We start from the raw sequence: 26862 nt of genomic DNA, 5'->3' as shown, positions 1-26862 counted from the left end.
GATTTTAGGCCGGATCAGGGCAAGATCTTAAGATTGAAGCATTCCAGTTGTCAGAAGAAAAAGCCACATATAAGAGTCATACTCTCGCTTTGATTCGGGTCGTGCAAGCCGTTATTGCAAGTTCGTATTTTAATTTCTTATATTGCAATGAATTGCGAAGTGCTTCGAGGTCCATCATGCGCGATACTTGGTGCCCAAGTATCGCAGGGTGGGGTAGCCCGCAGCTGCAAAGACATGGTCTGCCTAAACCTATCACATCTGAGCCCAACTTGAATCGGCCTGAGCTCCCACGTCTGGCCGGCATAGCTTCGGCAGAACCGATTAGTGATCACGAGGTCGGTGTTCGAGGTCTAGAGCGACCGGATTCAAATAAAGGCCAGCTTTCCCTCCCTCTGCTGCTCGGCCGTTCGTGATTGACCTGCCCCAGATGTATGTACAGCCAGAAGCCAGAGACTTCAAACGTGCCATCAGTTACGCTCTGGCTAAAGTAACTCGAAACACTGGGGGTTAGTCAATAGAGCAACATGGAAGGCAAGAGAAGTGCTACTTCAGAATGAGTCGCAGAGGAGCATTGAATTTTTTGCTTACAAATTCAAATCGACATCCGCTTCGGCTTTCGGGTGTTAAATCCAATGTTGCGCCGAACCAGGGATCCCTGTCATTTCCACTGGTTCAGGGCTGGGTGGCTAAAGCTAAAAATGGGGAACATGCATGCCCTGGGCTGCTGACTTCGGGTCGAGTAGGAATGTTGCAGCTCTATGACCTCTTCCGGCCGATTGTGGGATCGAGTGGTCTACGTCATCTAGAATTAAGATCGAAAGGACTGGAGGTTTTCCAAATACCGGAACCCGGCCATACGGCGGCCATACATACAGTACCCACTCGTGGTTCGTTTGCCCAGGAACCAACGCACGGAACCGAAACCTGCTGTTTTGGCTTTGAAGACTTCTAGAAGGACGAGATGTGGATCGCTCCCGTCTGGGCTCTGTCGACTACTGCCGGATTATGGGGAGGGTTAGGAAGATGGGGACATGCAGATGAGTCCCGACTGATTAAGTAATCGGAGCTCGACTTTGCAGATAATTTATGCTGTCAGCTTGCAAGCTTGGAAGATGTACAGTGTAAATCTCTGTTCCGAAATATGCAACAGTCTACAACACGTTGACGTTGAAGACCGGCTTCGGGTGAAAATTTGAGCATGACATGATAAAGATATACAGATGTCTTGTCATCTCCAAACGTGGGCCGTAAGCGGATTGGCTATCCGTAGATTAGGTTTTATCGGTTCAGGATTACGTAAATACTCTCTAGAGAATCAAAATTCATATTCTCTCGGTGATATACCTATCGCGAGTTTATATATGATATAATACGGATCACTATCCACAGGCATTTGCCCCTGGTTCCAATCAGAAGAACCAGTGCCATACCTGTTCTGTCGTTCGTTCAGACGTATACGCTAGGTAATTACTTAGTCATCTGCAATACAATTCCTCTTCTCCACACCAACAGATCGCTCGAGCTCTTATAGTATCCTGCACTAGCTTCGGCGTATTTGCTGATCCCATATATACCCGCAGGGCCGGAGACGAGGCTTTATCGTAGGCTAGGGCGTCATTATTGTAAAATAACCGTATCATAGGAGTTATGAGCCTTAAAACCCGTAAAACCCGCTATCGGATCAACTAGGCTGTAACGAGGCTCGAGGATTGCATGCCGCTAATTGTGCTTGTTCATACTCTTAAGGATCTAGCCCAGACTCCTCAAGCACATGGGGTGAATCTAGGCTTCGAATACTACCCAGGAAAATATATCTCCCCTTTCTTCTTCTCGGCTCTTCACATACCATTCAATTAACCCGGTAGATCCCCTCATGTTGATAAATCAAGTTAAGGAAGTCCGACGGACGCTTAAAATGGGGAATAGACCCACGATATTGACCATAAAATGTTAGCATTGTTTCGTACACTAATTATAGTACAAAAAAAGAGAAGGAAAGAAGCGAAAGGAATTTTACGAAGTTATCCAAGTGTAAAAATGATATGAAAACAGAAGAACGCCAGAGTGCTCCCAAAGAGAACGTGAACAATCCAGGTAACGGTGGTACTTCGTTCGACTAGTTACCCCCTATAACCTATGTCCGTGTCTGAAAAAGAATATGTTTGCATGCCCAGTATGTCGTTAGTGATATCCAGTCAAAAGACGGAAAGGATAAAAAAGATGTCTTGAGGATACTCATGAAATTAAAATCCCCCGAATTTCCAAAGAAAAGCTCACACCAATCATAAAAACCGTGAAAAGGGGTTTCTGATACGTCAGGTGAGGAAGAGATATCACCTCTCCCTTCCAACCAAGTTAGAATATCCTCTTTGCTCTTCTGGTAAAAAATGCATCAAGGGTGATAATAATAGATCCACAAGGGGACCTAGACTTAATCATCATTATCTGCCCTTTGGTAGATATGCCTCTCTCTTGCAACGTCTTTTCTCATAGGTTGTCCGGATCCAGTAAATCCAACTTTGCGAAGGGGGCATGTTAGCTACTGGTCTGAATAAAAATTGGGGCAATAGTCAATGGATTGGATAGATTCTTACCTCGTCCGTGAATACCATCTGGTGTTCTGAACATGCTACCTTCGCCGATCTTTTTTGCCTTCCCATTCTTGCCCGATTTCACACCTTTTGCGGCGAAGGCCTGCCATTTACTCTTGCTCTCGTTGAGCTCTTTCATAGCACGGACCTTTCGAGAGCCTTTCTTTCCTGCTGCATCTCCGTCCTTCTCCTTTTTCCCCGCTTCCAATGCACCGGGATTCAATGTCGGGGCCTGAGAGATAACGGCCGTATTTGCCGGAACCACCTCGACTGGTGGGCTGACCCTCGGCTTCTTGTTGGTATTTGGTCGAATATCCTTCGCAGACAAAGTTTCAGTGGTATTGTCGTATCCTGTAAACGAAACAAGGTAAACAGGGTTCTTGCTCGAGCCTGTGACAGTTGTTATTCTTGCTGGGTACAGTGCGCCATCTCCCGAAATCCAACGGGCTTGAACTTGATCGCCAACATTGTACGTTACTGTTGGAGTGACTCCATTGCTAGTAGCCTCTGCGTCGGATTCGGCAGGGCGCTTTCGGCTGGCGGATGTGAATTTCGGGGCCGGCGCAACAGCAGGGGCTGGCGTTTGCTCTTCGGCGATGGTTTCTGTGAGAGATATTAACTCTTCGAGTTCTTTCCTGAGGTCGAGAAGTTCTTGGTTGTCGGGTGACCCCTTCAGGGCGGCCTCAACTGACTCGAGCTGATAAAAGGGGTTATTAGCTTCTCGTCGCAAAGTAGCCCAGATAAGATGATTTACCTGGAGTTTGTATTCTTTTAATTCGCTATCCATTTTCGTGTCGCTTTCTTTCGCGGTCCGTACGTCGAGTTTCAATATCAAGTTTTGGGAGCGCTTTAGAAATCGGTGCGCTATAGGAGGTTTGGATATCTAGTTATAATGGTGTTCGGACTTGAAGTTGGTTGAATATGAAGTAGTGGCGGCGGGATGATGATGGGTGATGGAGAAAACGAAGTCAGGGCGGTTCGGGCGAAACAAAAACCACGATGGTAATCACGTGATCTTTAAATTTAGATACAAAAATTTCGAGACCCGCTTCGACTAAGAAACCTTTTCAACCGTCGACTTGTCGCAGACTGTACCAATCAGCAAACATCACCCACTGAATCCGATTCGCGGTAAATCAAGAGTCGCACATCCCAATGGCAGAGAAACGATCACACTCACAGGCCTCTAAGGCTAGAAAACGTCGAAAAATCGGGTCGGCCCAAGCTCAAGCTGTCCCAAAGCGGTGGAAGACGGTGACACCAGACTCGTTGAAATGGCGCAAAGTCGATATGCCAGATCGCCTTGACGACGTCGAAGGCTTTTTCGGATTGGAGGAGATTGACGACGTCAAAATCATTAATAACAATGGCCTTCTACAGTTTGAGGTATGTCGGCATAATCGCAAGGCTAGAGCAGCCGACTAATAATTATTCTCTAGGCTGTTGGAGCTGCTGATAGTGAAGCCGAAACCGAGGGTAAAGGCTCCGATGTAGGCGATGATGAATGGAACGGTTTCTCGGACGTCAATACAAGCGATAAAGGTGCCACGACAGAGATGAATGATGAACCTAAGATGAACCAGGCTCAAGAATCGCCCAAAGAGAAAGCGCAAGCAAAAGAACTACAGGAAAAGAAAAAGGAAAAGGAAAAAGGAAAGGGCAGTGAAAAGGAAAAGAAGAAGAGGGAGAAGCAAAAGAAAAAGCAGAAAGAAAAGGAAGAAAAATCAAAACCGAAAGCGAACAATACCGTCGTGATAAACTCCTTTGCAGGATTGGAAGGCCTGAGTGACGATGATCTCGAAGTTGACCTTCCTGCATGGGAGTCGCTATCGCTATCGCCATATACGCTACAGGCACTTCAAAAACTAACATTCACGGAACCAACTCCAATCCAGAAACTTTCTATCCCTTCGATAATAGCAGGACACGACCTAATAGGCAAAGCAGCCACTGGATCCGGCAAAACCCTAGCTTTTGGTATTCCAATATTCGAACATTGGCTGTCTAGCTCGAAAGACCGGGCAGTACCTGCTAAACTGCTCAGCGAAGAAGATAAGGAAGCCGATGCCTCGAAGTTAACAAACCCTCTCTCGGCATTGATTCTTTCTCCAACTCGTGAGCTAGCCCATCAAATCACCGAACATATCCAAGCGCTGATAACGGCGTCTGGGGTAACATCACCCCCCCATGTTGTGTCACTCACTGGCGGCCTATCTATCCAAAAGCAGTTACGGAAACTTGGGCAGTCCGGTGGCGCGGATGTCGTGGTAGCTACACCTGGGCGTCTTTGGGAAATACTCAGTGAGAAATCCGGGTATACACGATGGTTTAGAAAGACTCGCTTCCTGGTAATTGATGAAGCAGATCGTGTTCTTCAAGAAGGCCATTTCAAGGAGGTCGAGCAAATCCTAGATGTTCTGACCCGTGACGCTGAGGAAGAGGACGTAGCGCAAAACCCCGAAGTCTACGGCACTATTAAAACCTTTAAAAATTCGAAGCCGAAGGATCGCCAGATGCTTGTCTTTAGCGCCACGTTTAGCAAAGACCTTCAACAAAAACTCTCTTCCAAAAAATCCTGGAAGAATTCTAACTCCGGACTGTTGGACGACAAGGATTCTTTGGACTATTTGCTGAAGAAGTTACCATTCCGAGAAGAACATCCACAATGGGTAGACGTAAATCCTGTTGACCAAATGGCTGAAAATCTTCGTGAAGGGATTGTAGAATGCGGCAATATGGAGAAGGACCTTTACCTTTACTACCTTCTACTTCGATATCCCCTGCGCACTCTTGTCTTCACAAACTCCATATCAACTGTCCGCCGTCTCACCAACCTCTTTCAAAATCTAGAGTTATCGGTTAATGGCTTAAATTCGAATATGATCCAAAAGGCACGCTTAAGAAGCTTGGAACGATTCTCTGCGCCTACCAAGCCAGTGGGGAAAGATGGAAAGCCAAAACACCAGATCCTAATATCAACAGATGTTGCTGCAAGAGGTTTAGATATTAAAGGCGTAGAGCTAGTCATACACTACCATGTTCCGAGAGCAGCAGATACCTATGTTCATCGATCCGGACGAACAGCACGATCAAAGAATTCCGGCGCTTCGATTATACTGTGCGCGCCAGACGAAGCATTGGGTATCAAGAGACTAATCAGCAAGGTTCACGAGGACCGAGGGTCAAAGAATCATGCAGGTATCAAGTCCGTATTCGTGGATAGGAGCCTCGTTACAACATTAAGGACAAGAATCGAGCTAGCTCAGAAGATTTCGGGAAGTACAATGGCGAAGGAGAGCCAAAGAAAAGAAGACGACTGGCTCAAGTCTGCCGCCGAAGATTTGGGAGTGGATTATGAAAGCGACGAGTTTGCAGAATTATCCGAAAAGGGGAGAAGAGGTGCGAAAAAGAGGCAAGAGGCAAGGAGTGTAGGGAAGGATGAGATGGCGGCATTGAGAGCGATGCTGAGAGAGGAACTCTCAAAGAAGGTCGGCAAAGGAAGTCGTTTGTACCTTACAAGCGGGGTGGATAACCTGGCACAGAGGTTGGTAGACGGCAAGGAGCATGATGTGTTTTTTGGGGAAGAGGGCGGTTGGGGTTTGAATAATCTGTAAGGATAACTATGTGTTTCATTTCATCTGTTAAGTAGGTCGACAAAAGCTGCCTAAGAGGCTGCGTGATATGGGACACCAAATTAAGCCCGCAATCCTAGTACATATGGACATACACCGAGGTTTTTCGTAACGTAGAGCCAAAGGCAATCCACGCCTTAATAAGAATATACATTCGAAGACTGAGAAAATATGTACGAGCTAACATATCTACAACCCTATTGAACTTTTACAGAAGCCTCAGCAGAGGTATTCGCTTCTTGGCCTCCCTTACCTCTTCCCCTTCTCCTTCCACGGATTACACCCTTTTCAGGGGGGCCTCGTTTTGCGGTGCCTGGCACGTCCTTCGGCAGTTGAGGATTTTGCCCACTTTGAGTCGACTTTCCACCCCGTCCTCGAAAGTTAGCCCTCCCGCCTCGTGCCCCACCCCGTCCCCTTCCTCTGTTCACCCCTACAGCCTTCTGTTCCTGTTGCAATACCTGCCTCCCTTGCGATTCTTGCTGGTACCTCTCGCTCTCTTTTTCCCACCAATCCATAAATTCTTGCTCTTGTTGAATCTCTTGCAAACTTTGTTTAGGCCCTTTTCCCTTAATGATATCTTGCTGAATCTGTTCTTGTTGGATGATTTCGGCAAGAGGTAAATGTATTTGCTCTACTCTCCCGGATAGAGGAGGGAAGTCGTCATATCGCTCAGAGCGTGGCTGCGTTGGGGAAGATACAGATTTCAATGGGTCTGTTGGAATCACATTGCCGCTGCTATTATACCTGAGGGTATGCACTTGGGGCGGTGGAGTCGGGAGATTATGCCTTGGTGGTACAGGTTGTGTTCCTTTGGGGGATGTAACTTGTCTTGGCGGCGTATTAATGTTTAGTGGAGATTGAGCGGGCGGGGGAGTCTGGAAAACGTCGAGTAGTTTACTCGGAGTATTATCCTTCCGTGGAGTCGATAGGGGCGATGAAGATGGCTGCTGTTGAAGTGATAATGGATTAGAGGGCGAACGCACCGCCTTCCATGGTGAAGCCTTCGGTGTTATAATTGATTTGTCTGGTGTTGAAGCCAAAGGCGGCACAGGACTACATGCAGCTTGTTGCGACTGGAGTTGCTGCTGACGCTTACGCTCTTTCTGGGATACTTTTGTAGTTATCGGAGCATTAAAGTTTGATGCGGGTAATCCACCTACGCCCGCCGGGTCGATTGATGCAGACGACAGGCCAAGAGAAAGATTGCTAGTCCTGTTCTTTGAGGCCTGCGTTATGATCTCCCGCATATCAAGCTTATCTGACTGTATCCCAGGCCCTAAAATCCAAGGTTTAGGAATAGTTTCATCAAGACCGACTTGGCTCGAGACCCCTTCCAAACTGATCTGTTTGCCCTTGCAGTCATACCACACGTCGGTCTTAGGAGTAGAACCTAGCCCATATGAATCATTCCTGTTAAGGGCGGGACTCTGAGATATGGGTGTTTTTCTTGACTTGGAGCTGGAGTCCTCGTCATCCATATCAAATATAAGCTCGCTGCCTTGAACCGGGAGCAGGGGTGGTGTTTTAGTTGGTGGCCTTTCTTGGCCAGATTTCGATGACCGTCGACGCCTCTGCTTTTCGTAACTTCCAGCACGAAAGCTAGATGACTGCCTGTACGAGGCTGGGGAACTTGCGAAGTCCACTTCTGCTGCCATCGAAATACTCATTGCCCCGCCTTCTAGTAACTGCACCAGTGCCTGCTGCTCGTTTTCTGCGGAGGAGGCCAGGTGCGGATGCCTTTCAAGAAGCTCGACCTCCGCACGGCCACTTCGACTAAACGGCATATATGCCAACTGGCGTTCTTTGACTGCTTCGTCAAGTTCTGCCATCAGATCCTCGTCAAACTCTTCAAGGGCACGGATCTCCATCATGGTATCTAGATTTCTGAAAATATACTCAAGGCATACCTCCTTAAACGTTGGGACAGAAGACTCCGAGATTGCAGCGAGAATAGAGGTAGCATTTCGGGTGTTGACTATATCAAAGTTAACATTCAACTGCACGAGAATATGAAGGGAAGGGCTTCTAAGAGCTTACCAAATCGGCCGATGACCCTCTGGCAAATTTCAACCAGTCGATCGAGCATCAGCTCGTTAGCCACACTAAGAACGTCGATAACAAGATCTATAAACGCATCTACCCCGTCCTCCGTCGCCTTTGCGCTATCGAATAAATGTAGGGACTTGTCTGAATAGAGGAATTTTAGAACGATACCCATTGTCTCAATCGTAACATGCTTCATGTCAACTCGAATGAGTTGGTCAGCAGCATATTCTTCCTCTTCCTTTCGGGTCGCAAGCCATCGTCCGGAACCTCCGTGATAAAGAGCGTCGAAAAATGAACATCTTGCACACAACAAGGAGCTATGAACCTTAACGGTATCGTCTTTCAATCCTAGAAGCATATCACCGGTTTCTTGAAAAAATGGATCGGAGAGAGCCTCTTCAAGATCAGTATCCAGCGTTAGCTTGGTTGAATAGAGGCCGGATGCTATAGCGGCAAGCTGCTTTAGACCTAAGCTATTCGCAAGCATTCCAAGATCCGCCCGTACTCGTTGGAAAAGTAGCGTTTTTTCTTTGTTCTTGCTAAATTTCGTCCAAACTGTAACGACGACATCTTTATATAAATAGAATATAAAGATGAGGAGTGAAAACCAATTGACTCCTTTGAATGTCAAGTCGAAGGTGCCACCGGGGTGGTGGTGTAATTCGACAATACCCTCATGATGGACAGTGCGAGATTTCATTGCTTTTGCAAACAGGGACCGTAGCTGTGGACAGCGGCCAGTAAGCATGAATGAGTGCGCCGGTACGCTGATTCCAATATCATCTAGTTCCGCAGACCGAATGACAGTATCATACTCAGTTAGGTCCATTTCATGGATCGTTTCCTTGAGAATATTTATGAAGTCCTCCTGTAGAAACCAATCCATAGCTCGTTGTCGGAGATCATTTGGATCCGGCTTTGTAATGTCATCAGTGTTTTCATCGACCCCAGGTGAGTTAAGATCGTCGTGAAATGAGAGTAAAGAGCCCAAATCGTCCCACAAAGTCGGTCTGCGAACCTCCAGTTTCGTTTTAAGGATATCAACATCCCTTCGGATAGCCGCGAAGGAGCCATATGCATTGCTTCGGACCCCCACAATATGCGTCAGACCGGGAATCCGGGCAAACTTGTAGTCTTTTGCTCGATCCAACAGCTGTGGGACCGGAGTAGCTGTCGAATATGCACTCCCCAAACCTTGGATTTCTTTGACCTTACTACGCCTGGTTCTCTGCCACACGCTTCCAGATTCAGTACAGATAATCACTGCCCCTTCTTGACCAACATCGATGTCTCTAACTGCCATGTGCCTCTTCCTCAGGGACCAGATACGTTGAGGTACGGGAAGTGTTCTAGTCGTGGTGGCTGTTGATTTTTCGACATTAATAGTAAAAACATCTCCCATTCTAGCTAGAGCAGCAACGGTATTACCCCCTGAAGTGATCTTTGTGATAAAATTTGGTTTACTCTGGTACTTCGACGTTGGTCTTGTGGGTTTAATTCCCGTGTTCGGAAACCGTTCGAAAGGAAATGTAAGTTTCATTATCCCAAAGTTCATGAGAACCCAGACGTCGTGGTTCTCGAGAAGAATAGCCGTAGCTTTGTCTGTAACTGTGATCATTGATATCGGCTGCTCTGATAGAACGGCTGCCGCAACTTTTCGTGGAGATGTCTGTGCTTCCAATGTTCTGGAGTCGGCGTCGACCAAACCTAGTTGCCCTTCATTTTTGCCAAAAACGAATATGGAGTCAATAGTATGAACCGCAGAATGATGCTTTGATGCAGCCGCGCCAATGACTTTCTCTCTACGCAAGTTTGTAAAAACTTGTCGTGGAACTAGCTGGTACTCCTCCTTGTCATTTTTGTCGATGTTGGCTGGGTATCCGAGTTGCCCGTATCTTCCAGTTCCCCAAGTAAACACATCACCATTTTCCAGCACGGCAACAGTATGGCCCTGACCTAACGCCACGGTGCTCACTCTTCGAGGGAGTTCCACTCGCCTAAAGGTGAACTCTGTAGACTGGTGGCCCAAACCAAGTCTTCCACCCTGTCCATGGCCGCAGATATAAAGATTATTCGAGAGTGCAGTTGTTATGATGGCTGAATGAAATTTTGCCAACTGGATGTCTTTCACATAGATGGGGGCAAGCGTGATTAAGGAATCCTGAGACCCATCAGAATCCGGCCTCGGTATCGGCATTCTCTCTGGAAATTGTCTATCATCGCCATCGCTGAATCCCAAAGATACGTTCTTGTTGCTTCCCCAAATAAAGGTTTCATCTCCAAGATATTCTCCTTTGAACTGGCCGACCTCGAGATCCAAAAGTTCAGGTTCTGGGTTATCCTCGTCAGAATCCTCGCCAAATTCGTCGGTGTTATCGGGTTTAAGTCCGTGCTTCACGGTTTCCACTTTGATCGTCGATTCGAATAATTCAAATGGAGAGTTTCCCTCTCTATCCTTGATTTTAATTAGGCCGACTCCCTCACTCCTCGACAAAATTTGCTTTGCTACACTTATATTACCGAAGTACAGGGCACTGGGCGCGTAGGGAAATCAGTAAAAGACTCCAGGTATCGGCGGTGACTCCCACTCACCGATGCAAAGCCGTCCAACCAGACTCAAAATCCTGGAGAAACAGATCCGTTTGAGGGTGTTTCAAAAGCGCCTCTACAAATTCCAGCTTGTTTGCTGTGGCAGCATGATGAAGCAGTGTAAGACCCGTAATCGGTGCTAATGGGTTCGCAATAATATTGGCAGGTAGCCTCGAGTTTATTTGGAATCGATTTAGCGTAACAGCCCTGGATTCGGTGCCTGGAATTGCATTATAACCGGAAAACGTGGATTGTCTCCTTGGTGGCGATGATAGATCGAAGGAATGCTCATTCGTTAAAGACCCGGCGGGATGTTCATTGGTCCCTCCGGTCCTATCTTCAGATAGACCCAAAAGACTTCTAAACTTCTCCAAGTCATTCTCGAAGTAGGCGCGCCAAAGATGGCTGCTCATATGCTAAATGTTGGTATGAAGGGAGGAACTTTCCCGTCGCTCGGTTTCCACTATGCAGTTACGTGAACAGCAAGTGGCGAGCGAATGGTAGTTCCTTAAGAAAGCAAGCGAGAATGCGTCGAGCGACGGGTGGGTCCTTTGATACCACAAGGGTGTGTACCGATTATCGAGCTGGGTTATTCGGCTTGTTTTACGAGAATCGAAGTCGTTCGTAGACGTTTACGAGAATCGAAGTCGTTCGTAGACGTTTACGAGGGCAATGGCTCCTTTTAACCGCCTTTTGGATGTGATGTTGGAGATGTTAAAGTTCGAGTCGTTAATTTTGGTTTATCGTTGGGGGCGAAATTAAGATAACAACACTTTGTCTTTGATGACCGACGCGAGATTCAGGAGGGGCAAAGCAATTGAAATAACAATCACGGATGGCCGGAAGCTGTTTGGTAGAGCGGACTGAAACGGAAACAAAGGGGGACATAGATATCGAGCGACGGTATAGGAGGGTAGTGGTTGTGACTGCCATTTTCACCGCCGCGATCAAATCGCAATAACTTGGGTGTCTACGCCCTAAATCGGCGGGGCTACATAATGCGGGACATCTCATCTCGAAAGCAAAGATGAGTCTACTATGATTACATATGATATATCGCGCAGCCCACCTTGGGACTTGGAGCCAGCTTAGTCGCCTGCAGTTGCCGGCCCCTGCTCCGCGTGGGGTTGCTGACCCAGCCGAAGCAAGTCGACCAGGCCACATGGGTGCCCTAGCGTACGTAGCCGACCTCACCTCCTGTCCAACCAATACCTCCACGCCTGTTACGGTGCTTACCAGTCTCGCTGCTTCTGTTGCCGAGAGTAAGCTCAAATATAAATATACGCTTTAACTTAAGAAGATAGGCAAGCTATTTCCAGGGGATCGGATTAGAGTGCCGACTAAATAGCTAAATGTTATATTGTGCAGATTAAATACTCATAACTTGCTCCGAGACACTTTACAAATATCTATCCGCTCCCAGTGTGAGTCCATTAACGCGGTAGCAAGACGTTTTTAACGGAGGACCGGGGATACATGATTTTCCAAGGTATGCCACTTCTTCAGACTACCTTTGCATCCATGATGCATAGAAGTGTATATAAATGACCTATTAATATTTGGATGCAGGTACTTGGTTACGAGACTCAGTATTCAAGTTAACGGATACGAGGGATAAATTTGGGTCAGTACAAGGCTAGGTTTGGGTATATAGACGTTATAACTCTTAGGACTAGCCCTCAGCGGGTTCTCTTTGGCTGCTAATTGGTAGTTACTTCTTACACGACGCCCGGATTCGGGGGAGGGAAGAAATAAAAAAAAAAAAGAGCGATGGAATAACTATATGACTTAATGACCTTGCAACATCCTTGATATTCTGTTAATTTGCGATCTATCCATTGAGCATTGGGTAGTTCAGCTCCAACCGATCAAGCCTGGTCTCGTTATCAAGCCTTGTGTCTGCGTCGAGCGGGGCACAAATATCGAACGCCGTTACGGGTCATGTGCTAGATGGCTACCTAGACCGCTCTGGGATACCCGGGTAGATGTACGAAACGTTCTGGTTAAAGTTAAAGATCCCGCATATTCCCATTAGCAGATATCGATAAATATGATAAAATCGACTGAAAGTGTGAAGTCTCGTTGTACAGTTATGAGCGCCGGATGAATTGAAACGAGTTGTTTGTGGTATTTTGGATCCCTACCGCTTTTGGGGGCTGCAACCATCAACCAGGCCTATTTCAAGGCGCACACACAAAAATTCTTCTCTTCTTTTTCTTCCACCCTCATTCCTCATTTTGACGCGATATCGACCCTGACGCCGACATGTTCTCAAATGTTACTGTTATCAATGCTTATTCTACAGTAATGCGATTTAGTGGAGCCTTTTACAGCTTATAGTTAGTAATGGTGAGTCGAAACACCCATTTCATATCAAATACTCGTTTTTTCCACCATAGATGATCTCGATGATGAGTCTAATACGCATACAAAACATGTTTCAACCCCATCTGAATACATCATGTCTGATACTTGCGCTTTAAATGAGAATAACCCCTCTGAGTCCATCGTCTATGGTTTATTTTGATATCCGTCTACGAATCCCCCTCTGACCATCTCGTATTTGTTATCAAAATATGTCCCAAGGCTAACATTCTCGAAAAGATTTTCTCAATATATCTATAGGGAAATATGTAAAGTGCTAGTTACGGTGTATCCTCGATTCCTAGAGGGGCTAGGCTGGTTTCGGTGTCCGGGAGCCATTACCCTTCCATTCATTCGGTGAAAACCCTCCGGCCTCTCGGGCATTCGACCAACCGACTGGCCAATATGCATCTGTGATGGAGTTGGAAAACGGAAATTGCTAAGGAGATAATGGATTCTCCGAGCACGATAGAATTTTAGACAGCCATGATTTTCTTCAATATTTGTAAAAATACATGTTTATACAATGCGGACTTGATATTATATAAAATTTATCGAATGTAGTTCATATGATCATTCACATGTTCGTCATTTTCGTCGAAGTGACGTACCGGAAATAAGCTAGTTCCGGCCATCCAGTGCGCATGCAAGAATCAAAAAGGTTAACCCCGGTCCTACGTGATGCCTCTTGATCTATTCGGTTCACAGTATTAATATTTAATTGGACCCAATTACACGGCGGTAACATTCATTTATATTGGAACCGACTTAGATTACTTGTTTACCCATACCAAAAGTACGAAGTAGGTTCGTACTTGCAGCTTAATCGCAGCCATGACCACGACATTTGCGTTACTCGGAGCCACTGGCCTTGTGGTATGTTCCACAATCCCACCCATTGTTTGCGTTCCACAACTTATATATAATTCCTTGGTGATGTTATAATATTAATACACATGTATATGTGGGTTCTGTGTAGGGAAGCAATATTCTCAAATATCTGATCCAATCACCAACGCCCAGCGCAATCGTCACCCTCACACGTCGTGAGCACGATGAGACCATAGTTTCGTCAGCAGCCGCTGCAAACCACACCCTCACAGCCAAAATCGACAAAGATACTTCGAAATGGGCCACTATCTTCGGCGAGGCCTGTAAAGTGTCTCCACCCCCCATTGTATTTACGGCGTTGGCCACCACCCGTGCTGCTGCTGGCGGTCTCGACAAACAGTATGCCCTTGAACACGATGTCAATGTCGCAGTAGCAAAGGCCGCAAAGGAAGCTGGTGTTAAGACCTTTGTCCTGATTTCCGCTTCTCGGGCCGACAAAGACAGTCATATGGGGTATACTAAACTGAAGGGAGATATTGAGCATCATATTGAAGAGTTTGGGTTCGAGAGATTCATAATCTTGAGACCTGGGTTACTGCTTGGCTCTAGGAATGAAACTAGGATTGCAGAAGGCATCCTACAAGCCGTTGCAAATGGATTACGTAGGATTAGCGGAGGGTATTTGTCGGATTCTTGGGCACAGGCTGGGGATGTAGTGGCCAGAGCAGCTGTGCGAGCAGCCCTAGATGATAATGTCAAGGGCAAAAAGATATTATACCAGAATGATATTGTGGAGCTGGGCAATAAGGAAGGCTGGTAAGTGTACTACTGGGGTATTTGAATATTTGATGTCAGTAGATGAACCCAGACCAGCCATGACATATCAATTCATGAAGGAGGTGTCGTTTACTTGATCAATGTATTCTTTGATGGCAGATGGGTATATACCGACATGGGTTTCTAGGATGAATTTGTTAATGATAATGTGAATTTAAATATTTGATCATGATTCAATCGATCAAGTGGCTAGCCGTCATCGACGGGATCCAGTTAGTATAAAGTATCAATGCATCTCTGTCAATATATTTGATTCCTCGAATATCATGATATTATATTAGAGGACACAGACTAAGACTGTTACCTACTTACTTATGCATATAAACATTCAGCAACCAGACTTTGTATACGACCCAACTAGTACTACCCGATTGCATAAATACCTAAGTAGTAGGTAAGTACAGAGCAGGGAACTAGTGCAAATGCGAATGTACGACAATCATAAATTTCATGAAGCTATAGTGTTAATCTACTAAGATGATCTTATATGAAAGTGCTCTGCGTGAAGTTAGAGCCGTTAACACAGCATTTTAGCATGATTGATGGCTTTCATCCTCCTACTCATCTCTTCCTCCCATCAATTGCAACCGTCAATCAACTCCTTCTCTCCGCATGCTAAACCGCCATCACTAACTTGAAATACCCAAAGTCGCGTCCCATCCGCGACTTCAAGCAGATAGCTCACTTCCCTCCTACCCGGTAAGTGCTCTCGAGCTCTCGCATGGTTGTGTGTTACTGGCTGCACACAGGCTTGTTGTTCCCTTGCAAGGTTGTTGGTTGTGGCCCACAAACTCGATCCAGCAACAGCAGCGAGCTTCAGCGCCACAACTCAACCTCCATCCTCCCTCCATCATTCCCTTCCACACATCCTTCTACCTCTCCAGGTGCACTTGATCGCATCAAGCTTCAAACACCGAGCTACTCCGCCTCTTATACCCTCTCACGTCATAAATTTGCATCGTTACCGTTTTTTTCTTCCAGACTTCCTCGTTCCTGACTGGTCATCCTATCTTCTCTTACTTCATATATTATGGCTGCAGCTGTAAGGCTTCATATTTCTCCACCACGCAGCTCCCACCACTACCCTCCTTAGCTTCGTTCCATCATCAATCTTTGTCGCGATGGTAGCTTAAAGCCTTGGAAACGCTGCTAACATCTCCAATCGCTTAGTTTCCTTCCAGACCCGGATTCGTCCCAGGTGCCGGAATGGCTCCCTCCAATCCTATGCCCAACGGGCCAGTCCCGGTTGTCTTGCCACCAAATATCGTCCATGTCCCGAAATCCAACATCCGTATCCTATGCGTCGCCGACGTTAGAGGTGAGTTCGTGCGCGTTTCGTAAGGCTGTGTATGAAAGTCGCGACTGACAGGCTCTCAAGGTGATCTACTGTCATTGAACGAACTGGCCAAGAAGACCAATGCCGACTACATTCTTCACACTGGTGATTTCGGATTCTACGATAACTCATCGATACACAGAATCGCTGAAAAGTATGGCAACTTTCAACTACATTGCTTCTTTTATACACCGTATCTAACCTTAGTCGTGCATTCAAATTAGAACCCTCCGTCATGTTGCTCAGTACTCGCCCCTCCTCTCCGAAGGCACTAAAAAGTTCATCCAGAACAATCCCAGCGGCCAGCCGATCAAGAGTCGGCTCGCTGATGAGCAGCTCTCACAGCTACCCAAGTTTCTGGACAGAACACACGCGTTTGACGTTCCTGTTTACACAGTTTGGGGAGCGTGTGAAGACGTTGCCGTCCTGGAGAAATTCAGGTCCGGCGAATATAAGATAGACAAGCTGCACATTATCGACGAGGCCTCTTCACGGTTGCTAGATGTTGGTGGTGTCAAGCTGCGGCTTCTTGGCCTAGGCGGAGCCGTTGTCATGCACAAGCTGTTTGACAATGGTGAAGGCAAGACAACTATCGCTGGTGGTCAAGGCACCATGTGGACCACCCTTTTGCAGATGGGCGAACTTCTCGATACTGCAAACCGGGTGTATGACGCTAGCGAGACTCGTCTTTTCCTTACACACTCCTCACCAGCTCGCGAGGGTCTTCTCAATGCTCTTTCCGTGGCTATCAAAGCGGACTTCTCCATCTCTGCTGGCCTACATTTCCGATACGGAAGCTCCTATAATGAGTTCAGCGTCAACCCCACCCTGGATCATTACCGAGGTAAATTGGCTGCTTCGAAGGCATCTTTCAATGATGTTTGGGAAACTGTTAAGGGTGAAGTCATGAATACTGTTGCTCAGAATTCTGCCCAAAAGCAGCTTCTCGATAACGCCCTTAATATAATCGACAAGATGCCTAGCACAGCAACTGGCCCAAATCCATTCGGCGGCTCGGCACCCGGAAGCAAGGGCGAAGTTGATGAGAGTGCCTTTAAGAACATGTGGAACTTTAATCTGGCTGATGCTTCGTTCGGTCATCTTATTCTTGATATCGAAAATGGTCGAATCGGTACAGAAATGAGAGCCCAGGGTTTCAATTTCGCTCATAGAACTGGGAAATCAACTGCTGCAACAGCCGCCGCCGCCAATGCTGCAGCGGCCCCTACAGGCCCTTCTGGTGTCGAGGCTCCTGTCCAACCCACCAACCAACCCACAGCACCGACTCAACCCGCAACCGCCCCTACCCCGCAAACCACCGCGCCACAAACGAATGCGCCTGCACGAGCCCCATCTGCTCCTCGCCGTGACGAACCTGTTAAACCTGCGACACCAATCAATGTGCCACCACGTACTCGTTCTGCCACCCCATCGAAACCCGTCGCCGTTGAAGCTTCAGCAGCGCCAACTAAAGTTGAAGAACCAGCGAATGGTGCTTCCGTTTCAGAGGCTACTGATGCAGGTCCAAAGGAAGAGTTAGCTGAGCCAAAACTAACATCTCCAACTCCACCCCCACAAGTTGAAGGCCCTAGTGGTGGCTTGAGAATTGGTCTTTATGTCACCAACATCACTGGAAGCGATAAGGTCAAAGAACTGTTCCCTGAGTCTGACCGTGAACTCATCGACCGAGTTGAAGAGAAGCATCCCAGGAACGGTAGACCCGTCTACTACTATGTCTTCTTTAGGAATCAAGGAGATTGGAAACCAGTCTTAGAAAGGTTGCCCAAAGATCTTACTACAAAGGGTGACCGCAATCGTCCCTTCGTAAAGGAAATCGATGATCCTAATCAGGGACCCGGTGGAGCAGGTCCATGGCGCCGTGGTGGTGGCGGTATGGGCCGTGGCAGAGGAGACAATCCCAGGTCGAGCGCTTCTGAGAGTGAAGGACCGCCTGGAGGTGGCCGCACTGGTGGTAGAGGTTTTGTGGGCGGCCCTGGTGGACGTCCTCCACGTGGTGACCGAAACCAACCCTTTGAAGGTCGAGGAGGCGGGCGTGGAAATCGCGGAGGGAATAGAAGACGTGATGGACAACCAGATCTTCCATCCTCTTCAACACCAGCCTAAACCTTACCCAGCATTCCTTCAATCTTTTTTATTCACGACGAACGAAAATTATTTCTGGTAAAGTCCAAAAGCATTTGTTTATAAACGGCGACTTCTATTCTGCAACTCGCGATTCACTTCATTGTTTTTATTTTCAGCGGTCCATTTGTTGGACATCCTTTCTACAGGTGTTCGTCTGTGTTCCCCAGACTGTTCATCTCCTCCTCGACTCTTCCTCTACGCTTCACGATTTTGAAAACCTCTACCCCATGTTTCATCAAAAGACCTTTTCTTCTTTATTTTTTTTTTTACTCGGCTTCGTTTCCTTTTTAATGTGTCAACGTTCTTACGAGAATGGTTCTGTTTTCATACCATCGTTTTTACATCAACATGACGGATGTAATTATGAACCTGTACCAGAACAGAGCAGAAAATTCGAAATGCGAAATACGAAATGCGGGGCTGTTATAATTTTTCCTTCTCTTATTATAGAATAGAATAATTATAATACCCTTCCTAGCTATTAATTACTTTGCGTATCTCCTTGACTTCGTTTGCGGAAGAGACCGTTCCACAGGATACCATTCCGTTGTCATACAGTTCTCGATCCTTATACCTGTAGATTTAGGGAATTAAGTAAACAACCAAGAAGGTATGAATACAAGGTATTTCGACTGGCCTGGCCGCCCCGTCGCATCCATTTCTACCGATAAATGCAGAATTGGCCGGGTTAGTCTCCATCGGATCATCAGGGGCAGCCAATAGAGCTGCACGCTGACGTTGTCCGAATCCTTTACTCCGCGTGACCAGCGTTTTCGGTGCCCCGGAATTCGTCCTTCCCAGCACTAGAAGGTGCCAAGCCCTGTCCGCGCTAACGAGCCGGTGTATTCATGTTCGTCATTGTTTGCTCACACTTCCCATCTCCATCCTTCTTCTCCATCCTAGGCACCGTCGTTACGGTCCATCAGCGTATTATTTACACTCTAGAAAGCCATAGATTCGCGATATTCTATCGGGCGACCAGTTGTATACATGTACCGTTTATAGTGGCGGGCCGATCACCCTATCTTTCTCACCAGCGTTTTTTTTTTTGGATACCAGCCACTCCGGTCGTCGGATGCCAGCCACCCGGGTCAAGCAGTCAGCTAACAGACCGATTTAATCGCATTTATCTCCAATCGATACTTACAAAGCCAACGGCTATTACAAATACGACTGTTCTGAGCTTAAACTCTTATTCCTGTTACTTCGTACCTTTGCTGTTTTGCTTCTGCTTTGCAACACTGGTCCGAGGCCGAAGTTACCCCTGGGCTCCATTTTCGTTTCGACTTAAACTCTGTGCCGTTGGAGAGAGACATTACAGATCTAGGCTTTAAACCCCCGATATAGATACACAAACTTCGGCACATAATAAAAGGACCTTCTTGTTCATATCCTTAGTAGCGACAGTGAACAAAATGGATGGCTCCTTCGGAGCCCCTCGGGGATCGCCTTGGGGAATACGGCGGTTACTCTATCTAGGACTTTCGACTTCTATACTCCTTACGCCATTCGTCTCGGCCGAACCGACGGGGAAACACAAGTCAGACTATTGTGCGATAAGGGATGAGTGTGGGCAGAGGGGTTGGTTCGGTAAGCCGTTACCATGCCCCGACAACGGCCCGGCGAAGGAGCCTTCAGCAAGTCTGAGGAAAGACTTGGTAGATTTCTGCGGGCAGAAATGGGCGGAAGGCGCAGTTTGCTGCACGGATAACCAGGTAGGGTTTTTGCAAAACTAGAAGTCCGTAATAGATATCTAATGACCTCAATTCAATAGTTGGAAACGATGAAGGGCAACCTTGAGGTTGTCCAGCAGCTTTTGGCACCATGCCCCGCCTGCAAAGCCAATTTCTTCAATCTAGTCTGTACGATGACATGTTCGCCGAATCAGTCCCAATTCCTAAATGTTACAAAGACGGAAACATTAAGTGGAAACGAGGTGGTCGCAGAGCTCAGCTACTATGTCGATCCGTCCTACGGACGTGGCTTTTTTGATTCCTGCAAGAACGTCAAATTCTCGCAAACTGGTGGATCTGTGATGGAGTTTATCGGTGGAAATGCAAAGACATGGCCTGAGTTCTTGAAGTTTTTGGGCGACGAGAAACCAATCGGATCACCTTTCCAGATCAATTACGTCCTCAACGATGATACCCCAACGCCACCGAACCCTATTAAGGCCATGAACGATCCAATTATCAAATGCAATGATCCGAACCCCGCATATTCTTGCTCATGCCTGGATTGCGCAGAGGCTTGCCCAAAACTTCCAGATTTGGAGGACGAGAAGGCTTGTCGTGTTGGAATTATCCCATGTTTATCATTCTCGGTCATCGTCATATACGCTGTTTTCCTTACGGCAATCTTGCTCTGCTATGGGTATTTCTTTACTAGGGACTATACCCATCGGTACCAGCGGCTGAGATTGCTTCACGACGACGGGCCATCTGATGACGAAGATGAGGGCGACATCTTGGCGCCAGCCGGATTTTCAGATCACCCGGCCTCCGAGTATCCTTTGAATGTCAAGCTAGATAATGCCTTCCAGAAGCTTGGGTACGGCTGTGCCACTTATCCTGGGCTCACGATCGGAATCTCCGTTATCGTAATTGTCCTGATGTCGTTAGGATGGCTGAATTTCCAGGTTGAAACTAACCCTGTTAAACTATGGGTTTCTCCAACTTCAGAGACTGCATTGCAAAAAGACTTTTTTGATCAAAATTTCGGACCTTTTTGGCGAATCGAACAAGCGTTTTTGGTCAACGACGTTTCTGGAGAACCGCAACCAGTACTGTCGTACGATACGCTCCAATGGTGGTTCAATGTCGAATCGACTGTCAAGCGGATGAAGAGTTTGGAAGAAGGAGTCGCACTTCCGGACATCTGTTTCAATCCAACCGGAGCTGGGTGCGCGATTCAATCCATTAGTGGATGGTTCGACGAGAGGCCCGATCTTCTGAACCCTAGTGATTGGGACACCCGCATTAAAGACTGTGCAGCCAATCCATCCTCCTGCTTGCCGGCTATGGGACAGCCATTAGATCCTGAGGTTGTGCTTGGAGGCTACACTAGCACAGACAAAGTCCTCGACGTGCCAGCCATCATGGTTTCTTGGGTTGTGAACAATCACCCTGAAGGCTCCAAAGAAGTAAAGAAGGCCATGGACTGGGAGGAGTCGCTCAAAAGGTATCTTCTCGATGCCCAAGCCGAGGCTCGTGATCGCGGCTTGAGGCTTAGCTTCAACACTGAGATTAGCTTGGAGCAGGAGCTGAATAACAGCGCAAACACGGATGCGAAGATTGTGGTTATTAGCTACGTCTTCATGTTTATCTATGCGTCCTTCGCCCTTGGATCTACTGGCTTTTCGCTTCGAAAGTTACTTGCACGCCCATCGAGGGCATTTGTAGACAGCAAGTTTACTCTTGGTGTCGCAGGAATCGTTATCGTCTTGATGTCGGTATCAGCCTCGGTGGGCCTGTTCTCGGCCTTGGGTGTAAAGGTTACACTGATTATTGCGGAAGTGATTCCGTTCTTGGTTCTTGCTATTGGTGTCGACAACATCTTCTTGATTACCCACGAGTTTGAACGCGCAAATGTCTCCCACCCGGACCGGCTTGTCGAAGACAGAATCTCAAAAGCTCTAGGCAGAATGGGACCATCTATCCTTCTGTCAGCTTTTACGGAAACATGTGCATTTGCTTTGGGTGCTGTTGTCGCGATGCCCGCGGTCCGAAATTTTGCTATCTACGCTGCCGGTGCAGTAGTAATCAATGCAATCCTTCAGGTCACGATGTTTATCTCTGTCCTGGCTATCAATCAAAAGAGACAAGAGGAGAACCGATTCGATTGTTTCCCTTGCGTCGTAGCTCCCGGTGGTCCTATCCGACAGAACGCCGGAGAAGAGGAGAGCTACCTGCAGAAATTTATCAGAAAGACATATGTCCCGAGACTGCTTAACAAGTATGTCAAAGTCACAGTTATTGTAATTTTCTTGGGACTTTTTGCCGCAGGCATTGGCCTTATGCCGGAGATTGAACTCGGCTTGGACCAAAGAAACGCCCTCCCTGATGGAAGCTATACGATTGATTACTTCAATGATCTTTATGACTACTTCGGATCAGGCCCACCTGTATTCTTCGTCACCAAGGAGTACAACATTACCCATCGTGATGAGCAACGAGGGGTCTGTGGTCGATTTACGACTTGCAATCAGTTCTCTTTAGGTAATATTTTAGAACAAGAAAGGAAGAGACCGGAGGTCAGCTATATTACCAAACCAGCCGCAAATTGGCTAGACGACTATTTTCAATGGCTGGATCCTAGACAAGAAGGCTGCTGCGGTATTAAAAAGAATACCGGGTTTGCCTGCGACCCCTCAAACTCTGGCTGCGATGTTTGTTTCGAAGACCGAACTCCGGCCTGGAATCAAACACTTTACGGAATGCCTGAGGGTGAAGAATTTTTGAAGTATTTGGAACTCTGGCTTGATTCCCCCGTTGGAGAAAACTGTGTCTATGGTGGCGCTGCCGCGTATAAACATGCAGTTAATGCAGACTATGATGCTAAAACGATCAAGGCAAGCCATTTCAGAACACTTCATACTAAGCTAGCGAGCCAGAAGGATTTTATTGAATCGTTTTCAGCTGCTAGAAGAATTGCGGCCACTATAAGCGAGAAGATTGGGTCCGAGGTTTTCCCTTATTCGTCGTTCTATATCTTCTTTGATCAGTATACCACCATTGTGGGACTGACTGGAAAATTGATTGCCGGCGCGGTGTTGTCAACCTTTATCATCTCAAGTGTCCTTCTTGGAAGCTTCTTAACAGGTCTAGCAGTCTCGATCACTGTCACTATGATTGTGGTTGATGTTATCGGAGTCATGGCGCTATGGGGTGTTAGCTTGAACGCTGTAACCTTAGTAAACCTTGTCATTTGTGTTGGTATCGGTGTCGAATTTTGCGCGCACATTGCGAGAGCCTTCATGTTCCCAAGTCGAAGTCTTCTGGAGAAAGCAAAGAAGTTGACTGGAAGGGACTGCAGGGTGTGGGTTGCTATGGTTAATGTTGGTGGGAGTGTAAGTTCTAAATTCTAGCCTCCCAGGGTTGGCCACGATTGATGCTAATATCATTATTCCACAGGTATTCTCCGGCATTACTATTACAAAATTCTTAGGTGTTTCTGTTCTCGCTTTCACCAAAAGCAAGATCTTCGAGATCTATTACTTCAGGATCTGGCTAGCGTTGGTTGTCTTGGCTGCCTCACATGCCCTCATTTTCTTACCCGTCCTCCTATCCTTGATCGGAGGAAGCGGATACCTTGATTCCGACGAGGATCTGGGGCTAGAAGAGGACCTTGCCAGTCGCCAGTATGCGTCCAGAAACTTTGGACCTCATAACTTTGAAGATGATAGTGATGATGAATGACTAGTACGAGCGTTGACGGGAGAATGTGATTCCGAGAGATGCGGGTGACCGTGGTAGTGAGAGGTGTTTCATATGCATGCCTTAGGCGTTAGAGAGATTGTACCATTATTATTCCCCATTCATCATTTAGTTGATTGCTGCCTAAGATATCCCCTTTGTACTCTCTTTGTTATTTTTGTCTTTCCCCTATGAATTACTCTCCTTTGCATTTTGGGAGGATACACTAGATGAGATGATGACGGATTATTGAGTAATATAATATTGTTCTACTCTTAAGATATCGGAAAATCGGTACGCCGCAAATACAAAATAAAATGATCAAAATCGTTAAGCTAAATCCAGATAACTGCTCATTAATTGTGACTAATATATTACATATCACACGGCCTCTGCAGTACGAGGCGATGTGAAATTCGAATTTCCCTTGTCAAGAAATTTCGAGAAGGTTTGGTTTTGTCATTCGACTGGATCTACACCAAGCGTCGACCAGTCATGGACCCACTTCTTGTATGACTGGGGAGAATATCTTCTTTATCATCTAGTGTGGGGGATGATGGAGATTCGATCCCACCACTGCCGCTGCCGGTTTCGTCGTCTGCGGCATAGATACTATCTTTGTGCCTCGTCTTACGCCCGACAAACAACCAGCGGATACCACGAGCTGTGGCTTTGCAGAAATCCTAGATAAACCAAAGGTGTTAGAATGAATATAGAGATCGAAAGTACTGTTAAGGTTAACTTACCCAAGGATTGAAAGCATCAACCCATGCCTTCCACCCCCACTTGCCACCTTTCCGTGTGACTTCCATATCCTTAACTGCGATACCCATTCTCTTGTATCGCTCCGCCAAACCTTCCTCCGTGTAATCTCTCCACGGATAGGAAAACAAATGCAGGATTGCGAACCCAAACATTTCAACCGATATTAAAACCGCATTTATTCCGGTTCCCAAATCACCCTCCGAAACATATTCTCCAGGCTTCATAACATGGAAACCCATTAGGACGCTAATAATGATCATCTGCCAAAAGATGAAAAATACCACGAGTTTGATACTCATGAACTTCAAGAACGGTCGGTAGGGGTCCAACTCTTCCTTCAACGCCGTATAAAAAGCCACCAAGACGTAAAGCGCAACCGAAATCATAACAATGATAATAATCGTAACCCAAAGATGAGCAAAGACCGGCGACCATGATTCCTCGCAATATAACCCGTACCATTGTGTCGCCAAGGCTACGAAGGTACTAACGACTCTGATAGCACAATATTGAAATGTTCCGATCCAGATGATATTGAACCATGTTAGACCGCTACGGGGGGTGCGAAACGGGATGCCGACTTTTAAACACCAGTCTGCGGGCCAAGGCCAAGGTTTTGGTTCCCATCTTCGGAAGAATTTCTTTTGTTCGTGGAGAGTCGGAGCTATGAGATAGGTCATGAGGAAGAAGAAAGAGGCGAGTGCGAAGGCTTCGTAACAATCTCGGATTACTTCGAAGTATATGGCCCAGAAGTAGTAACCATAGCTGAATGTTGTGATTACGGAATAGACGGGGAGCATAAGAATGATACGAATGATGCTATATGGCAAGGGGGGGGGTATGTGTTAGAAAGAGGGGGGGTTTTGTACACATAGTCATATGGATCTTAGAAGGAAGGCTGGAGAACTTACTGTCGCTGCTCGTCAGGACGAGTATAATTACATGCATGTCTTTGGATGAGGTACAGTGCTATACTTGCTGTAAAAATGGCGAAGATCTACTCTCGGTATTAATATATCAGAGTCCGTCCAGGTCAATGAAACCCAAGTATGGGGGGGTGTATAAATAAACCTACACCGCATATTATGAATCCAATCTGAGAGACTGTGAGGCCAAAACCGGGTAATGGAGTAGTAGAGTCTATTTCACCGAGATGCCTTGTTAGCTTCAGAGTCGCAGGTGGCTGGCTGCAGTCATGCAAGTTATCGATCGATCGATCGGAATAGTGTTGCTTTTGTTGTATATTTCTTTGATGCAACGGGTGTGTATCAGTAAGTACTTACAGACGTGCCCGTCTGTAGAATTACAAAAAGCGGGCATGGCTTTTTCGTTTTGAGAAATTCGAAAAGAAGTGAATGGAAGCTAGAGGTGAAGAAGGGTATTCCAAGAATTATATTTATTCTGTTCGGCCAGCCGGCATAACGCCTCAGCCCCCCTTCCTTGGGTTGGGCACGTTTTTTTCCTTTTTCTTCGAGACTTGGATAGCTGCTTGTCGATGTTCAGGAATGCAGAGGGTGGCTGTTTAAGAATTTGAGCGTATTATAATATGTCGACCTTCGAAAAGCACGTATGCGCTGGTCCTTTCCGTAGATGTCTTCAATCGAGAAAAAAAAGCGGGTCAGACGGATTATCGTATAGTTCTATAGTTCGAGAGGCTGTCGAGCGAAGGGGTTCGGATTATCGATATTGGACCGAATGGGAATCAGCATGCGATGTTGGGATATTCGTTGCGTGTTGAGGCCACCAAATCATGATATTTACAAAGATGTCGAAAAAGATATATTTTATAAGATTTAAAGAGCCGAAGGGAAAGGTGGAGGGATCTAGTCTAAATATAATAACTGCTTGCGAACCCTTTTTCTTCTTTGCAAGCTTTAGGTTCCACGGCCGGATCTACGAACCCCCATTGTGATTGTGATTGTGTAATGAGGGGGCTAAGCCTGGTTAGGATATTTTAGAGATGTTGCATGAGAGGTTCCAGGGTTCCGTGGTGTTTCAACCAATTACACTTGGCCGAAGCTTCTCCAGACACACTCTCGGGCCCAAGAGAATTAGGCTTCTTTTGCTGACCGAATAAGGTAACAGTCCCATGGGTTCTATAGATGGTTCTCTTGTCATCAAATGTAACGGAAGACGGTTGATCAGATCCGAATCCATAATCTCACTCTGTACTAGATATTACGCCAATTGCAAATTAGCCACGTTTAGGAGTGTCGACGATATGATTCATCATATACCATTTTCAAGTCTATACTACACTCGCACTCGATCGAGTGGTACAATGGCGGCTGAGTGATTTAGCCTTCTCATGC

General features: G+C 46.7%; 7 protein-coding genes across 7 annotated transcripts; 4 read left to right on the top strand and 3 right to left on the bottom strand.

Moving 5' to 3' along the window:
• Window positions 1–2431: 2431 nt before the first annotated feature.
• AOL_s00215g63 (uncharacterized protein) lies at window positions 2432–3378 on the bottom strand (the record flags this gene model as incomplete). The annotated part of the gene is made up of 3 exons (XM_011129265.1): window positions 2432–2517; window positions 2595–3288; window positions 3346–3378. The coding sequence occupies 3 exons, from the start codon at window positions 3376–3378 to the stop codon at window positions 2432–2434; spliced, it is 813 nt and encodes a 270-aa protein (XP_011127567.1).
• A 368-nt stretch (window positions 3379–3746) lies between these two features.
• Window positions 3747–6205, top strand: AOL_s00215g62 (uncharacterized protein; the record flags this gene model as incomplete). The annotated part of the gene is made up of 2 exons (XM_011129264.1): window positions 3747–3977; window positions 4031–6205. The coding sequence occupies 2 exons, from the start codon at window positions 3747–3749 to the stop codon at window positions 6203–6205; spliced, it is 2406 nt and encodes an 801-aa protein (XP_011127566.1).
• Window positions 6206–6420: 215 nt separating this feature from the next.
• AOL_s00215g61 (uncharacterized protein) lies at window positions 6421–11271 on the bottom strand (the record flags this gene model as incomplete). Its single annotated transcript, XM_011129263.1, has 3 exons — window positions 6421–8198; window positions 8261–10803; window positions 10862–11271. 3 exons carry the CDS (start codon window positions 11269–11271, stop codon window positions 6421–6423), a joined length of 4731 nt encoding a protein of 1576 aa, XP_011127565.1.
• Window positions 11272–14056: 2785 nt separating this feature from the next.
• AOL_s00215g60 (uncharacterized protein) lies at window positions 14057–14873 on the top strand (the record flags this gene model as incomplete). Its single annotated transcript, XM_011129262.1, has 2 exons — window positions 14057–14098; window positions 14202–14873. The coding sequence occupies 2 exons, from the start codon at window positions 14057–14059 to the stop codon at window positions 14871–14873; spliced, it is 714 nt and encodes a 237-aa protein (XP_011127564.1).
• Window positions 14874–15920: 1047 nt separating this feature from the next.
• Window positions 15921–18350, top strand: AOL_s00215g59 (uncharacterized protein; the record flags this gene model as incomplete). Its single annotated transcript, XM_011129261.1, has 4 exons — window positions 15921–15932; window positions 16061–16208; window positions 16269–16380; window positions 16451–18350. 4 exons carry the CDS (start codon window positions 15921–15923, stop codon window positions 18348–18350), a joined length of 2172 nt encoding a protein of 723 aa, XP_011127563.1.
• A 1436-nt stretch (window positions 18351–19786) lies between these two features.
• On the top strand, window positions 19787–23788 carry AOL_s00215g58 (uncharacterized protein; the record flags this gene model as incomplete). Its single annotated transcript, XM_011129260.1, has 3 exons — window positions 19787–20086; window positions 20146–23439; window positions 23504–23788. 3 exons carry the CDS (start codon window positions 19787–19789, stop codon window positions 23786–23788), a joined length of 3879 nt encoding a protein of 1292 aa, XP_011127562.1.
• Window positions 23789–24258: 470 nt separating this feature from the next.
• AOL_s00215g57 (uncharacterized protein) lies at window positions 24259–25870 on the bottom strand (the record flags this gene model as incomplete). Its single annotated transcript, XM_011129259.1, has 5 exons — window positions 24259–24468; window positions 24532–25369; window positions 25462–25547; window positions 25626–25690; window positions 25834–25870. The coding sequence occupies 5 exons, from the start codon at window positions 25868–25870 to the stop codon at window positions 24259–24261; spliced, it is 1236 nt and encodes a 411-aa protein (XP_011127561.1).
• Between the last annotated feature and the right edge of the window lie 992 nt (window positions 25871–26862).

Source organism: Orbilia oligospora, assembly GCF_000225545.1.
Source record: "Orbilia oligospora ATCC 24927 unplaced genomic scaffold scaffold00215, whole genome shotgun sequence".
NCBI lineage: Eukaryota > Fungi > Ascomycota > Orbiliomycetes > Orbiliales > Orbiliaceae > Orbilia > Orbilia oligospora.
The sequence above is the reverse complement of the archived record's forward strand: the minus strand, read 5'-3'. Positions and strand labels throughout refer to the sequence as shown.